General features: G+C 39.7%; 1 protein-coding gene across 1 annotated transcript in view; it reads right to left on the bottom strand.

Moving 5' to 3' along the window:
• The window catches only part of PLEKHA1 (pleckstrin homology domain containing A1), an 84,637-nt gene that overhangs the window by 38,973 nt on the left and 30,457 nt on the right, over window positions 1-15,207 (bottom strand). Inside the window, exons 4-5 of the mRNA XM_065407403.1 lie at window positions 13,830-13,875; window positions 6,531-6,628 (exon numbers count right to left, since the gene is read on the bottom strand). Coding sequence (XP_065263475.1) covers window positions 6,531-6,628; window positions 13,830-13,875 — 144 coding nt within the window. The remainder of the gene's footprint in view (window positions 1-6,530; window positions 6,629-13,829; window positions 13,876-15,207) is intronic.

Below are 15,207 nucleotides of genomic sequence, written 5' to 3'. Positions count from 1 at the left end.
AAGATCATAGCAAAGCTTGAGACAGTCAGAGATCCAGGGTGATATATACTGTGTTAACACTGGCTGACCTTTGACCCTTTTGGCATAGGCTATGTAAGGCTTACTAGAGAGGTTCTGAACACCTTAGTGGTGTTGAGGTAGAATGGCAAACATCTGAAATATAAAGCATTTCCTCTACTTTGGAAGAATGAAGTGTGACCGGAGTGAAGCGTCGCTGGAGGGGCTATACTGAGAATGCTCAATCAGGGCAAACTGCAAAGAATAGGGCAGACGATCCCCCAAACTGGTGATCTAGTCTTCTAATTAGATTCACCAAGCCAGTAACAAAACAATTTCTGTACTATCTTACTGGTTACCCAGAAGCTAAAATATATTTCCCTTTAAGCAATCCAGTCTTTGACTCCCATCCACACAGTCAAGTCCATAAACTGAGAGTTACTTAAAACCTTATATAAAGTTCTACCAATCCCAAGAGATAGGACACATTACTCACCAGGTCAATTAATATTTTCAGATCTTACCCAAATACACAGCTATAGCCAATTCTTATTAACTAATCTTAAGATGTTTTTTAAAAAATAGGAAAGTTACTATGTTTAAAAGATTATACGTACAGATATGAATAAAGTTTTTAGGTCAGTTTCATAGCAGAGATGGTGAGGCTGCTGGTTTGTACAAGTCCTTCCAGAATCAGTTAAATAGATTCTATATAGGCAGTCCATGTGTAGAGTTTGTTCAAATTCTTCCATGAGAATTTGCAAGGATAATACAGAATAGACATGGAGACCTCAGTCTTGCAACTTGAACTTCCCCTGACAAAGTTTACGCAGATCTGAGATAGTAAGGATCAGGTCCCAAAGTTTTTATAGCTGAAGCTCAGCTGATAAACCTTTTGGCAGCAAGTGATCACAGCAGGCATTTCTTGGATGAAGAATAGGTAATATACATTGTTGCTTTGAAGTAAAACTACTTCTTAGGCACACACTGGTAACTAGTTGCCTTCATTAGCATAAGGCAATTAACTATTCAAACGGTAACCGTTCATAGGTAGTATACTACAAACTTCAAAGAGAAATAAAGAATGATATTACACCACAAGTTTCATCTAAATGTTAATATATATTTTTTTAAACTCTGAATATATGATATAGTAATGAAACATTACAGGCAGGAACCAAAGTTTAGCTTCTACAAGTTAATTAGATCACACTGTTAAGCTTCTAATAAGATACAGATAAACAGACAAATGCAATTAGTATCTACTTCTGATTCTCTGACAATACAGTCTTACATTTAAAGAACGCTACTAATTTAGCATGGCTTTGCTAACTATCCTCAAGGAAAGGCCTTGTTTACCATTTAAATACTTTTCTAGTATGTCCTTAAAGGCTGATTTTGGGTCATTTAGCCTGCTGGTTGCTTAACCCTCACTGGCTCAGTGTCACATGAGGTTTAGGAAAAAATACTAGAAACTGAATAGATTGATTCAATTCAGGTAAAGAACTTCGGGGGGAGAGAACTCTGAGAACACCTCTATTGTCATGTGAACTGCAGATATGCAAGTCAGGTGAACCCTCATGGAACTGATTGAAAGGCCTGATTACTTCAGTTGTATCAAGTAATCCAGTGTAGGTGTAATGTCCATGCAATGTGGTGACAGGTGACAGAAAATCTCTTCCACTTTGCTACATAGGTAGTTCTAGAATCCTGTTCTGATAAATAGCAGGAAGGTTAAACATCTTTGGACACAGTTTTCCCACTAGCATTTAGCCAGAAATCATCCATGCAATGAGGTGGAGAGATTGAAGGTTGGGGGGGGGGGGGGGGAGGGGGTAGAGACTGACCTTGATTCTCAGACTAAGCCCTTTAGCAAAAGAAATTAATTGGTGGCCTGATGGAAAGTTAATGCAGGTCTGTGAACCAGCACTGACTCGGCCAAGTCATTGCTACTAGGATCAACGCTGCCTTCTTTCTTTTTCAGGTTTCTGACTACCCTAGGGATTAGAGGACCTGGATAGAATATATATTAGCAGCTGACCAGACATGAAAAAGAAAAGCATCTGTCATGGAACCAGGAGCGAGGTCAGCCCTGGAGCAAAACCTTCTGCACTTGTTGTTCAGGTTGGTGGTGAATAAATCTATAATCAGATATCCCCCACTGCCGGAAGACCTGGAGAAGGATGTCCTTTCTGATAGACCACTCATGATGGTCAACAAAAACCCTGCATTTTTCAATTCACAATGGCGTTTTTCACTTCCAGGATATTGAAAGCTTTCAGTGTCACTCCATTTCTGATGCATAAGTTCCATAAACAGATTGCCTCCTGACACAACTGAGTAGATCTGGCACCTCGGGTCTGTTGAGAGGACACGTGGCACTGGAGTTGTAGATAACCACTTGCACTACCCAATTCTTGATGGTGAGCATAAAGGTCTTGAACACTGGCTCACAGTGCCAGCACGTGTATGTGGAGAGACCCTTCTTGAGATGACCACAGGCTTGTGCTCTCAGCATGCCAAGATGAGTGTCCTAACCACTCACTGATGCATCCATTACTAGAGTCATGGCTGGCTCAGAGGGTAGAAAGGAATACCCTTGCAAATGTTCCATGTCCCCAACAACTACTCCAGGGACTGAAGCATTTGTGGGGATACGTAAATCTGCATGATGATGAGGTTAACTGCTCCCTATACCTCTCTGGCAATTGTCTGCAAACTCAATGATCGCAGAAAAATTAATCAAGTTATACTTCTCCAACAGAGCTTGATAATTGGGAATCCTTATTTGGAGCACTTCTGTGGAGTAAGCCTTTCTCCCATAGAGAAAGAGTCCTATGCTCATCACCTTTAAGAGTGGCTTTAGAATGTGACTGGTGGGAGCACACTCATGAGCTGTCATAACCACCAGAGTCAGTATTGGTATGAGTTAAAAAATAACCAGTGTCCTTCTGGGGGACTTGATATCATCTGTCCATTCTTTTGGCACTTAGTAGTATTGAAGTCAGGGTCTGCTAGTGGGTTTTTGAAGGCTCCAGCAAGGACTTGTTAATTGGAATGGCAACTCTTCCCAGAGCTTGGGGTCTGTAAAACATCAAGGAGAGTATGTAGATTCTCTTGAAAGACTTCTATTGGCACTCGCAGCAAAATGGCTGTGACGTTATTGACATGAACTGTGACCGTATAGATCATTGTTGCAACCACGGTCCTATAGTTGCAACAAATCTTGTACAAAAGAGGTCAAGTAAGGTGTATATGAAAAGGTTGTAATTTGCTGGTTATAATTATGCTGTATGTGTGTGTATCATTTTTGTATTTGAAGTTATGAATATTGGCTATGTACTGGTATCTCAATGTGTTTGATTCTAACTAGCATCAGCGAAGCATTTGGTCAGCTTCTTGAGAAAGTGCCCAATCAAGAAACACTTATGTGACAATGGACTTTGAGTCTCCAATCCACATCTGAGGAGCCTTCCTGGGAACCTTCAAGGTAGCATGTGAGCAATGGCTGCTCTACCTGCAAACTGAGTCAGGCATGGACATGTGACTTGCCCATGTGACTCCAAACGCCATCTTGCTGCTGTGATTTTCCACAGTAAGAACAAAGGGGTTCTTCCACATGGGAAAGGATATAAAATGTCCTGGAAACCTCTCCATTTTGTCTTCAATCCTGCTTCTGACCTCTGGAGGAACTGTGCTTGAAACTGAAGCTCTGAACAAAGGACTGAATGACCCATCCAAGCTGGAATGTTTGTAGTCCAGAGACTTGATTGGTTTAAATCAGCAGTAATCCCATCAAGCCTGAAACAAGCCTGAACTAAGAACTTTGCAACTGTTGTATGTATCTGATTCCATTTAACCAATTTCAACTCATCTATATTTTTCTTTTTGTGAATAAACCTTTAGATTTTAGATTCTAAAGGATTGGCACCAGCGTGATTTGTGAGCAAGATCTGACTTGTATATTGACCTGGGTCTGAGGCTTGGTCCTTTGGGATCGGGAGAACCTTTTTTGTTTTACTGGGGTATTGGTTTTCATAACCATGCATCCCCATAAGGAATGGTGCTTGTGGTGATACTGGGAAACTGGAGTGTCTGAGGGAATTGCTTGTATGACTTCTGGTTAGCCAGTGGGGTAAAACCAAAGTCCTCTCCGTTTGGCTGGTTTGGTGTGCCTTAGTAGTGAAGGACCCCCAGCCTTGGGCTGTGACTGCACTGCTGTAAGCAATTGGTCCTGAATTGATACTCTCGGTAGTCCTGAATTGATATTCTCAGTAGTGTCCTGCCAAAGGCTGCTTTGTTACAGTGGCCAACTTCTCTTTTCAGGTACTGAAAGACCTTGAAATCCTCTGGGGTGAAGAAGTGGACTCAAGTGTAAGTGTCATCCGGAGATGAGGAAATATGTGGAAGGACATCCAGGGGTTCCTCCATGATTCCTTCTTCTTTAAGGGTCCAACCCTGTGGTGAGGTGTACAAGCCGATAAGCCTGCTCAATAGGTTCTTGTACAGGAGGATGGGGGATCTTCTTCCCGTGAGAGACACTGATGGGGCCCTAAGTTCCCTCGGGACAGGCCATGACCAGCAAGGCCAAGGAGGGTATTTTGCGTCTGGGTTGTTCAAACAGGAGGACACCGTATGGGGGCTTCCTTATAAAAGAGAACCATTACTTAGAACCTGCGTCCCTGCTCCATGGCCAGTTCAGCGATCTAAAGAGTGTGAAGGTGATATCTGTCCCTCAGGCTCTGAGCCCAATGAGGAGATGTAGGACTCCTATCAATAATGGAGACACTGCATTAATTATGACAATAAGATCCTTATGTTACAGAGTATTTCAAACTCAATGAAGTCTACCTAGTTGACAAAGTTTAACCCTAAATTTGGTAATGGGAATGCTACTCGATACCTAGAACTTAGTCTTAAACCCAATAAAATTTAATGTCAGGAATGCTGACTCCCTGTGCCAAAAGAATATTCTAATCTGTAATAGTAACTACAGAATGCACTGAACTATAAGATATATGTTTACAGGTTACCTTTTGAAAAAGTTAGCAAATAAAATGCAGTAACATTCAACACTGCCTAGAATGTTAGCAGTTCCAATAAGTAATGCCACTACCTACATACTTATGAAAAACTAGTCAACTGTTATGACTTCATATTATACTTGGAATCTTCTCCTTAAGTTAACTAGAATTGTCAGATAACACTTCTCAAATAACTTTAAAACAAACTAGCACAAAACAATTGGCCAGTATTTAAACAATTGGACTTGCTTTAGGCAAATAAAGCCTACTCATCACATTCAGCCTTTTTGAAATGCAAATTTGACATGTTATAATCTCCTCTGACAAACTAAATTCCTTGATTTGGAAATGCAATGAAGTACTCAACAATTAGTTAAAGCTATGCAGCTTTTAACATTAAAAAATCCCACTAAGTTTTAAGTGAACATATTTTACTCCTTTTTTAAAATGCTAACACTGTAGAGTATTTCTTTGTGTGATATCCTCAAAGAGGTTCTATTTAGGTATTTTTTTAAAAATAGGATCAAATACCATCTAATACATTGCTTTGATACAGTTTATTCCTTAACTGGAAAGCAATAGTAACAAACCTAAAGTAGAAACAAAATATTTTTACAAATATATTTGTAATTCCACAGAAAAATGAGCTACATCAAATAGCAACAATGTCAACACTTACAAATGCCCTAGACACCCTAACCAGGAGCAGGTTACTGAAAACTGGGAGCTGGAGTACAAATACTTGTACTGTCCTCAGTCTGAGTCCTGTGTGTTGATTTGGAAGCACACACTTATGAAGTTTCTTCTCTGAAACTGCACAAAGGAAAATAGGCTAAAGTAACTTCTGCTTCATGAAAAGATCAGATGTAACCTGTGGGCGTTTTCTGTCATGTGGTAACAAGCTGTGCAAGACAAAAATGTAACTTAACCTCTCTGAGAGCAGCTTATTTGTTAAATTAACCCTTCACTGTCAGGATTTGTGGAATGCCATGATATACAAGCAGTTTGCATTAGATGCAACTGAATATCAAAGCCCCCTATAATGTAACAAACTTTATTCTCTTCGAATATTGCTAAATTAAACTCAGAAGGGACCAGAAAACAACCACATTGGTTAAACTACAATATGGTCGTATCAACCTCTTCCACAAAAGGAGAAAAAGAAGAGACCAAATACTGAATGTTTGTTTTTTAAACTAAAAAGTACACTTCAGTAATAACTATTGTTACTATTGAAAAACTAGATAAAACCTATTTCAATGTAAAAATAAAGTATCTTCAGTCTGTTTCCCTCTTTCCCTTGTAGAGTCAGTTTCTTCCATTTGTATGGGGCTTAGCAATGGGGGGAAGAGAACAATTTTTAAAGACAGAAATCTAGTCAATCTCAAATTTTACGTCTGCGCTCAAGGCTCATTGCTGATTTTTGTAGATTTTTTTTTTCTATTTGACAATGTCTCTTTACAGATGATTAATACTCTCAATTGTAGAAAAATTAATAGAACTACTTACTGTGATTTTGATAGCTTTGTTCAGAACATTTACCCATTCTACTAGGTCTTGCTGATCATTGGCTTGTAGAAAATACTTTCTCATCCCCGCATTCATAACTGTTAAGATATTAGAAAGTAATTAAATTTCACTGAAAAAATATTGAAATCAGATAGTTTAAATACTCAACGTGGATTATTACATCTTCCTCCTCTATGCAACATTGTCACAGAAATCATCTCATGAAACTTTCACTACTTTAAGTTTATCTCATTTTACACGTAGCTAGATAATTTTTTCAGATATGAATTGTGTTTTTCAAAAACTTTTCAGTTAATACTTTACTACCCAACATAGAAATTGCTGCAAAAAAAAAAAAAAAAAAAAAAAAAAAAAAAAAAAGGCCATGAAAAAACCTTGTTTTAATAAGAGGTCGCCATCTTATGCAGTCCCTCCTTGACTCAGTTTAGTCTAAATTTCACACTACATCCAGCTTTCATGCTTGTTAAGCGTTTGGGTATTTCTCTTTCCAAAACTTTGACCAATTATCTTTGGCGACAAGTTTTCCTCCCCCAACTATTCTTTTGTGTTAAGCACAGTATCCACCTGGACTAACCTGTTTGGGGGTTGGGATAAGCTCAAACCTACTAAGTGTAATCAAGCTGAGGGTCAACTATTACTCCCTAGCTATCAGTTTTTAATGACTTCTAATCACTCTTTTGAATTTGTCTATTGTACTATTGGAGAACTGATGCACAATCTGAATTGTTAATCTGTCAAGGCATGTTAGCTCCACACTTCAACATTACTGCTCCCCATAAAATGGCATATTTCTCTATCATGTAGGATTTTCCACTGGATGTTTTCCAATCCATCACACAAAGACAGAGTACTGGGTTCTTTTCTAGCTTGCACATAAAAGATTACTGTTTATTTCAGAGCACCTAGGAGCACTCAGTCATGGACCAGGACCCCATTGTGCTAGGTGCTGTACAAATATGAAAAAAAGATATTATAATCTAAGTGTAAGGAAAGAGACAACAGATGGGTACAGACCAACCAACAGCGGAGCACAAGGAAACAATGAGACAATACTGGTCACCATGGTAAGCTGAGGTCTCATAACAGCAGCCTAACCATTGTCAAGTTTTTTTGTAGGCTTATTGGCAAAGGACAGTCTTAAGGCAAGATTAGAAGAGTGAGTTAGTTTTGCAGATGTTTACAGGAAGCTTCTCCCAAGCATGAGGGGCTACATCGGAAGAAGCACAATGGTGCTTGTTTGAAAATTTAACAAGTGGGCAATAGAAGCCGGCACCATAGGCCAATCAGAAGTGGGAATCAACCTTTCCAATATTGAATGACAGATAAGTCATGAAAAGCTCTGAAAATGAAAGCCAGTGGAGCATGCAGAGTGGGGTGACATGGTCAAAGCAACAGGCTAAAAAAAAGGAGCTTTGCAGCAGCGTTCTGAATGGGGCAAGATTACAATTGCTGAAGCCAGAGGAAAAAATGCTGCAGTAATCAAGATATGAGGAAATAACCTGAATGAAAGTTTTAGCTATGAGGATAATCGGAAAGGCTGCATCTTAGTGAAGTTATGCAGAAAGAATCTGCAAGATTTAGACATAGCCTAGATATGAAAACCTAGAGAGAGGTCCGAGTCTAAGATGACATTCAGGTTACGGGCCTGAGTGACAGGCAGGATGGTGATGTTGCCCACAATGCTTGAGAAAGGAAGTAGCGGGGAGGGCTTAGGGGAACTTTGTTGTAACCATGTTGAGCTTGAGCCGATTGCTAGAAATCCATGGGAAGATGATGTGAGACAGGCTCAGATTTTAATTTCAACAAGAGACATGTATCTGAACTGTTGAATTGAATGCACGTGTGTGTATGTGATTTCCCAGAGACAAGGTACAGAAGGAAAGAACGAAACCAAGGAAACCCTACAGAAAGTTGGAGAAGGATTCTCTGAAGGACATGCTCAAGGAGCCCTTAGAAAGGTAGCAGAACCAGGGGAGGACAGAATTACAGAAGCCAAGGAAGGACAGGATTTCAAGAGCAGCATGTGTCAGAGGTGGCTGACAGCTAAAAGAGAACAAGGATGGAGTGCTGGTTCTGAGTTTTGGCTACAAAGAGATCACTAGACACTTTGGCAATTGTGTTTTCAATTGAGCGTAAGGGGCGAAAAAGAGATTGAAGAGGGTCTAGGATGGAATTGGAGGAGAGGAACTCTAGACCAGAGGTGGGCAAACTACGGCCCGCGGGACCGTCCTGCCCAGCCCCTGAGCTCCCGGCTGGGGAGGCTAGCCCGCAGCCCCTCCCCCGCTGCTCCCCCTCTCCCACAGAGCCACGCCGCCATGCAGAGCGGCAGCATGTCTGGCTCCGGCTGGCGCGGCAGCCAGACATGCTGCTCTGCTCGACATGGTAAGTGGTAAGTGGGCCGGGGGGTTGTATAAGGGGCGGAGGGCAGTCAGGGGACAGGGAGCAGTTGAATGGGGCGGAGGTTCGGGGGGGGGGCGGTCAGGGGAGGGGGAGATTGGATAGGCGTGGGGTTCCAGGGGGCCTGTCAGGGCACGGGGGTGTGGATGGGGTCGGGGCAGTCAGGGAACAGGGGGTGGTTGAATGGGGAGGAGGTTCTGGAGGGGGGGCGTCAGGGGATGGGAAACGGGGGGGTTGGATAGGCGTGGAGTCCCAGGGGGCCTGTCTGGGGGCGGGGCTGTCAGGGGACAGGGAGCAGAGGGGTTGGATGGGGATCCCGGAAGGGGGCAGTTAGGGGACAAGGAGCAGGGGGGGCTGGAAGTGGGAGTGGGCGGATAGGGGGCGGGGGCAAGGCTGTTTGGGGAGGCACAGCCTTCCCTACCCGGCCCTCCATCCAATTTTGCAACCCCAATGTGGCCCTCGGGCCAAAACGTTTGCCCACCCCTGCTCTAGACAGTGATTGTAAACAGCATGTTCAATTATCTTAGAGATGAAAGGGAAAAGAAGATGGGGAAGTAGATGGAGAGGCAAGTGGGGTCGTGAATTGCTATTTTTAGTTTCTCCATTGTATTTTCAGGGGAAAAGAGGCAGAGGAAAGTGAAAGATTAAGGAAAATAATAAGGTATGGGATGAGAATAGGCACTGGGGATATGGGGTCACTGATGAAAATAAGAGGTTTGGAGGAGAAGAGAAGATGGAAAACTTCTGCATCTGTGACTACAGAGAAAGAGGAAAGAGTTGTAAGAGGAGAAGGGATAAAGCCATGTCATATTTTGTCAATTTTCTCTTGATCCTATGCAGATAAAGAAGTGGAAGCAGGAGGGGGATGGTTTAAGGACTGAGTTGATGGTTGTGAAAAAACAGTTGTGATAGTAGGTGTAAGACTGAATTAAGTTGGAGAAGTAGAGTTGCTTAGGTAGCACGATGGCAGAACTGAAATAGAAGAGAACAAATTTGTAATGGAGGAAGTCAGAAAAACACAGATTGATTTTCACATTCCAGGTGGACTTCACTTGCAGTTTTAAGTTATGAACTGCATAGATTTTAGATAGAAATCATGAGCCAAACATTGAACACTATAGTGCCATTTTTACAAAGTTAATTTTCAGAGCATAAGCTTACTTTTATCCCTGGAAGACTAAGTCATGAGCAAAGCACAGCTCTCTCAATGGATATTAGGTGATTACTGGTACCAAGTGATTCACTAGCGTGTCTGAATACACCCAAAACACATTTTAATAAGAAATGCCTTGTGTACAACTTGCTTCCCATTTTTGATTACAAAAATTACTTACATAGAAAAATTAGAAAAACATTTGTGTCTCTAGATTTTTTTGGCATTGTAAGACAGCACTTCCTAGACAACATCTTAAAAACCATTGTGAAAAGAACATTTTTATGGGAAAAAGCACAACACACACACACAAATACACTTAAGGGTTGCAAAACTGTACACCTTGCAAATTTTGTCTAATTTAGTACAATAAGCATCAGTACATTTCCTACAGGATACAACTCAATTATAATCATCTCTAATTCTAAAAGAAACATTTAAAAAGTAGTATATAAGTCTCCAAAATTATGAGGCTTTAAATATACTTTTATGTATATTAAGTAGTTAGCCTTTAAGCCATTATTTTCATATTTACAGTTTGCTTAGAGGAAATTCTCCAGATACAACTGGATCCAGATAATTATCACTGAAGCTATCCAACACTTTCAGTTTAGCAAGGTCTATTACCCTCCCAGGCCCTGCCCGCTTCTCTATGAATCCTTCTTGGATTATAATACCTTCACTATGTGCAAAGACAGTTTTCAAGTAAAGCCAGTTGGCAAAAAAAGTAAAAAGGATGGACTATTTCTAGAATGTGGTTCTGAACAGACCACAACACGGCAAAGATACTAACTGGATGAAATACAATTAACTAAAAGTTGCACAATTTACCATTTAAGTTATAAAATAGACATTCAAATTACTACTATTAAATATTGACAGACTAATACAAGTAAGACTGTTTGAATTTGAAAACGTAGCATTTAAGTGACAACTTCAACAAAGATCAGACTAATATTTCTGCTTTTTGTCCTGGGTAAGAAGCATGATCATGAACTGCATGAACTTTGGGGCTCTATTTAATAACTGGTTTTATTTAAACTAAAAGTTTGTTTTTAAAGAAAATATTCAAAGCGTATACAAAGATTCTTATTTTACTATCAGAATTTAGCAGTCTATTGACTCAAGCCAATTCTTATTTTACCTGGCAGTACCAACAATACTGCCCAAGACTAATTACACCAAAGGAGGATAAATTACACCTATCTTTTCAACAGAGGCTGTGTCTAGGCTGCGCCACAGTACAAACTATGGCGATGTGAAGTGCAGCGCGCACCAAAGTGCTATGCTACATCTGCTCTGTGTGGATGCTGCTAGCGCAAGCCTAGAGGTACCCAGCTCTTGTTGATGTAACGCTCTTCAAACAGGATTATGGAAAAGCAAAACTAGGTAACTTTTAGTTCACGCCAGCAGCATCTACACAAGGTAGTTACAATTCAGCACTTTGGCGTGTGTGCTGCAATTCACAACCCCATAGTCCAAACTGCAGGGCTGTATAAACAAGCCCAGAGTAAAGGTCAAGGCCAATACCTTAACGTAAGCTACTAATCAGAAGAAGAGTATTTATCCGGAAGTAGGAATAGATCTGGTTTACATTAAACAAAGGGACTAAAATCTTTAGTGGACCCTGTCACATTAAATCTTCACTCAAGATTGAAACCTTAGGCAGAACAGCAAAATCAACTTAATTTGTCATAACGCTCTAGTCCACTGCTGCCCACATTGCTCAGTCAGTAACATTCTTAATGATCCATTACATTTTCACAAGCTGGGCTCAAACTGACAACAGTAGTGTCAACTGTTAATCCACAATATCCAAGACTGTGGAATGAGATTGTTAAAAAATTTAATACAGTAACACACTTGCAGCAAAAAGACAAAAAATTTCCAAACTTTTATTTAAAATATAATTCTCAAAATATTTTCATAATTTAACAGAGCAGAAACAAAATGTGCATAAGCTTTTGTTTGTTTGTTTGTCCTTCTTTCTTATTTTACCTGGCAGAACCAACAATACTGTCCAAGACTAATTACACCAAAGGAGGACAAATTACACCTATCTTTTCAACAGAGGCTGTGTCTAGGCTGCGCCACCGTACAGATTATAGAGATGTGAATTGCAGTGCGCACCAAAGGCCTCCTTAGAAGGTTGCTTTAAGCTGACCGGGTAACACAAACCCACCTGAGAACTGGGCTACATGGTCAGCTGGAGATATCCATGGTGCTGGGAAATCCCCAGGTGGCCCCATAATCTTCAGACTCCAGCATGAAGTGCACAGACATAACACTGTTGTGTTCTGGAAGTCTCCAGCCATCTCTTGGGGCTATCGTAGGCAGGTATTAATTGTACAGCAGCCCTGAAGCTTCTCTAACTTACAGAGAGGATTCAAAAGAGCCTTCAGCAGTCTCAAGAATTGGGGGAGCCACCTCAGTTTCTGTACTGAACACAGGTAACTCAGATGTGAGGATTGAGACCAAAGTGCATAACATGCTCTTCAGAAAAGAAATGCACAAATTGTACCTGTCTATTTTCATATTATGTTGTTCTTGTAACATAATTGTATGGGATCTACAGTCAAGTCTTGACACATTAAAAACATCAAAAATAGCAGCTTTTAGCTTCAAAGAACTAGTGAGAAAAAAATGCATACAGGTGTTTCCAGTGACAGGCCCCAAGATCAACATGAGTTGTGCCTATGTAGGGTAACAGGAACTGTGTCTAAGCATCTGAATGTGCAATCTGCTTTTTACAACTGCACACAGTTTGCTACACATTGAGGAAGTAGCATAGAGGACTACTAGTTTGCCTTTTGCAATAGTGTGGATCTATAGCTGTGCTCCCATAATACAAGGAATTAATGGAAAGGGGGAAACAAGCTTAACGTATACTTTTACCTAGAGTGTTCTAGAAAGTATATCCTAGATATATCTCCAGCAACTAGATATTTATTGAACAGCTGTGTCAAAATATTTATTTGAATATAAATACAAGGATAGGTTTTCAGAGAGAGCAGTTATTCATCCCAATTTTTGCAGAGAACTTTCAAGATCCAAATTGCTTGTCATAGGATTCTGGATTATGATAAATCCTGGACAAATGCCATTTAATACATTAAATAGTGGAAGAAAAGGAGAATAAATGTGTGCTCTTAGAAAAAGAATCAGAGCTATAAATTCACTTTATGCTAAAGGATTAAACTGCCAGTAAACCTAGTAAACAAAACATTTTTCTTAAGCATAGCATTAACCATTAGACAAAAGTTTAAAACATCAGTGAACAATTTGGCAGGCATCGTTAACAATGGTGTGTCTACAATATAGTATCTACACAATTTTTTTCTCTATAATACAGATTAAAATAGTTCAGTTACTTGCCTTCAGAGTTGAATTATCTGTGTCAGGTACCCTGAGAACAACCCATCTTCTTTAATTAATTAGTTTGCCTACTGATTCAAAAAAGCCGCAAAACATCCCAGCAACAGCTGCCGGCTAGTCACTTGTAGCTCAATAAGTTGCAGTTTTTAAAAAGCCATTAAAAACTCATAAAAGAAACCAACATTCTCCCTCTATATTAGGAAGGAAATCAGGAATATAAATAAATTTAGAACAAACACACACTACCGGTAGTACCTAATATTAGAACTGCAGAACATAACCTGGTTTCAATTTATTTATTTATTTATTTTTAAAAGAGCAATTTGACAGATGTGTAATACATTAGAACTTACCAAAACAGAATTCTGCCTTTGGCCTTAGCTTAGTTGCATCGCTAACCTAATAAGAAAATTAAACATGTATAATAAATACAGTAAGTGACATTACATGTAATATTATATACACACTAGATATTGTACAAACACATTCAGTTTAACATTAACAATTCAACATTAGACGGAAACATAAAATATATGCTTCTATTCCTTACATTTAAGGACCCAAATCATTCCTGGAAAGTGAAAGCCACTCCTTGACACTTGTTGGGCTTTAGATGCTTGGCAGAATTCTCTATTTTAGGATTTTAAACTGCTACCCATTAGTAGGATTTCAGCATAATGAATGTGAAATCAATAGCAACAGCAAAGTGCCTACTGGACTTCATGAACTCCAAAAACCTTTTTGGGGTTAAAAAAAAAAAAAAAAAAAAAAATGGAATAAGGATTTTGTTTTTGAGTTTTGATTTTATTAACCGCCTTCCTCCCCCAATGCATTTCTAGTGTCATCACCATAACGCTCCTTTCACTGCAAACCTGATTTATGCACCTTTTCAGATTTAGGACTTGAAATTTCAAGAAGAGTTGTGTAATTTAGAGGAAATTACGCAATTAAGAGGTGAATGAAGATAGTTGTAAGCACATCTGTGGTAGTTTCCCTGGACATCTACCTACCCTTATGACCCCAAAGTTAACCAGAATACAAGAAGACCGGAGAATGGATTGTAGAAGATAGTAAACAAGGAAAGTAAAGGTATCAAGAAAAATTGGAGAGGGGAAGAACAGGAATGAGATGTATGGACAAGAGAAGGCAATTTCATTTTCCCATTCTTGTTATTTCTTACAGGACATTGTAACACTTTCCATCAATTTAACCTCAAAATTTGCTCCCTTCTGCTCCATATTTTCTATGAATTTCTTAGAGTACTTTGCACCCCTATATGTACATCTCTACCCCGATATAACGCTGTCCTCGGGAGCCAAAAAAATCTTACCGCGCTATAGGTGAAACTGCGTTATATCGAACTTGCTTTGACCCACCAGAGCACGCAGCCCCACCCCCCCAGAGCGCTGCTTTACCGCATTATATCTGAATTCATGTTATAACGTGACCTGATATATCGGGGTAGAGGTGTATTTAGTTTCTGATTATGTTGTTTCCAGAAGTTTCCTGCGTTGATCTTTAAGAGATTATATGATCTGCAAACTATCATATTAAATGAGTATTCTTTTCTTTGTAAATGGCTTCAGTTTCTCAGAGGCAAACTGGAACACAGACCAATAGGTACAAGTTCAAATTAGAGTTCATCCTGAATCCATAGTTTAGAATACTAATTCTATTACATACAAGGGCAAACAGTTGGAATTTAATTTTTTTGAAGCAAATCTAGACAAG

This window comes from Emys orbicularis, chromosome 7 (genome assembly GCF_028017835.1).
Source record: "Emys orbicularis isolate rEmyOrb1 chromosome 7, rEmyOrb1.hap1, whole genome shotgun sequence".
NCBI lineage: Eukaryota > Metazoa > Chordata > Testudines > Emydidae > Emys > Emys orbicularis.
This window is presented reverse-complemented; position numbering and strand designations above follow the sequence as displayed.